General features: G+C 32.7%; 1 protein-coding gene across 1 annotated transcript; it reads left to right on the top strand.

Moving 5' to 3' along the window:
• Positions 1–286: 286 nt before the first annotated feature.
• On the top strand, positions 287–1,222 carry LOC109674719 (olfactory receptor 6C76-like). Its single transcript, XM_020151636.2, has one exon. It carries the CDS (start codon positions 287–289, stop codon positions 1,220–1,222), a length of 936 nt encoding a protein of 311 aa, XP_020007225.2.
• The last annotated feature ends 615 nt before the right edge of the window (positions 1,223–1,837 follow it).

Below are 1,837 nucleotides of genomic sequence, written 5' to 3'. Positions count from 1 at the left end.
ATCTTATCACCATAAACATAACTAAACCAGAATATAAAGATGACTTATATAGTAATGTTTTTATTTCTAAAGATTTACAAGCAATCTTTTTCTCAGTGGATACAAAGTAATAGATTTTGCTAATTTGTCTTACATAAATAATTTCAATAAATTACCACATTAGCATATATATACAATAGAAATTACAATATTTTGACATTTACTACCTTCATATTTTATCATTTGTACCTTTTGATAATTTTTTCTCAATATTTTTAACAGAACAGAAGCAGATCAAGAAGTAGTAATGAGAAACCACACGACAGTGACAGTGCTTATCCTCAGAGGGTTGACGGAAGACTCAAAATGGAAGATTGTTCTCTTAATCTCTCTGCTTCTCACCTACTTACTGAGCATCTCAGGCAACCTGATTATCATTATTCTCACTCTTCTGGATTCTATTCTCAAGACCCCTATGTATTTCTTTCTTAGAAATTTTTCCTTCTTAGAAATTTCTTATGCAACAGTTTGTATCCCCAAATTGCTTGTTACCATGGCAACTGGGGACAAAACCATTTCTTGTAACTGTTGTGTGACTCAGTTATTTTTTGCCTTCTTTCTGGGTGCTTCAGAATTTTATCTGCTGGCTGTCATGTCCTATGACCGTTATGTTGCCATCTGTAAGCCTCTGCATTATACAACCATCATGAACACCAAAACTTGTATGCAGCTGGCTCTAAGTTCTTGGATTGCAGGTTTCCTCATCATTTTTCCAGGACTTATCTTAGGTCTAAGACTAGATTTCTGTGACTCCAATATCATTGACCATTTCTACTGTGACACTGCTCCTCTGCTGCAAATCTCCTGCGCAGACAAATATTTGTTGGAGATGATGAGCTTCATCTTAGCTTTGGTGACTCTCCTTGTCACACTGGTATTAGTGATTCTATCCTACACATACATTACTCTAACAATTTTTAAATTCCCTTTTGCTAATCAAAGCAAAAAAGCTTTTTCCACATGCTCCTCTCACATGATTGTCATCTCACTCTCATATGGCAGCTGCATTTTTATGTACATTAAACCCTCAGCCAAAGAGAGGATATCATTAATGAAAGGAGTTTCAGTACTCAATACTTCTATTGCCCCACTGTTGAACCCCTTCATTTATACTCTAAGAAGCCAGCAGGTGAAGCAATCATGTAAGGATTTGCTAAAAGTTCTGCTGTCATTTAAGAAGTAGAATCATAATGAAGTGTATAAAGAAAATTCATTATTAAGGAAAATTGCAAAGAAAATGTCTGCATTTGGCCCCCATAATTACCCTTGTGCTTTCATTTCTTTCTGAAGTATCTTGCTATCTTCCTAAGCTGTCTTTCCTCAACAATGACTTCTATTTTAAGGTAATACAACATTTTTCTGTTCCATTATAAGCATTCTCACATATGACTTACTCTTCTCTTCCTCTTTCATTGAAACATAGTTAATATTTTAAATGTTTTCACCAATTTAAAGTGTCAGTTCATTGTGACTTTAATTATTTCCACATATATGTACATATTTAGTTCTTCATATTACATTTGATTTATCATAAAGTCTTCACAAGTTCAAAACAATTATGTGATGTAATGTCTTTGGCATTTTGATTTTCTTCTGGCTTTATTATGCCGATATGCCTTCTCAGAAATTTTTCTTTTCAAAGATATTTGAAACTGGGAAATCTGAGACTAAAGATAAATGTTATCCTTTATCTTGAGAATGTAAAAATACCTCAAATTATGCTACCATAATAAAAATTCATAGGCTTTATTATATTTATGGTATATTTTATTTGATATAGGAAGTAAATATTAAATTG

The sequence above is a fragment of the Castor canadensis genome, chromosome 8, assembly GCF_047511655.1.
Source record: "Castor canadensis chromosome 8, mCasCan1.hap1v2, whole genome shotgun sequence".
NCBI classification, from domain to species: Eukaryota; Metazoa; Chordata; class Mammalia; order Rodentia; family Castoridae; genus Castor; species Castor canadensis.
This window is presented reverse-complemented; position numbering and strand designations above follow the sequence as displayed.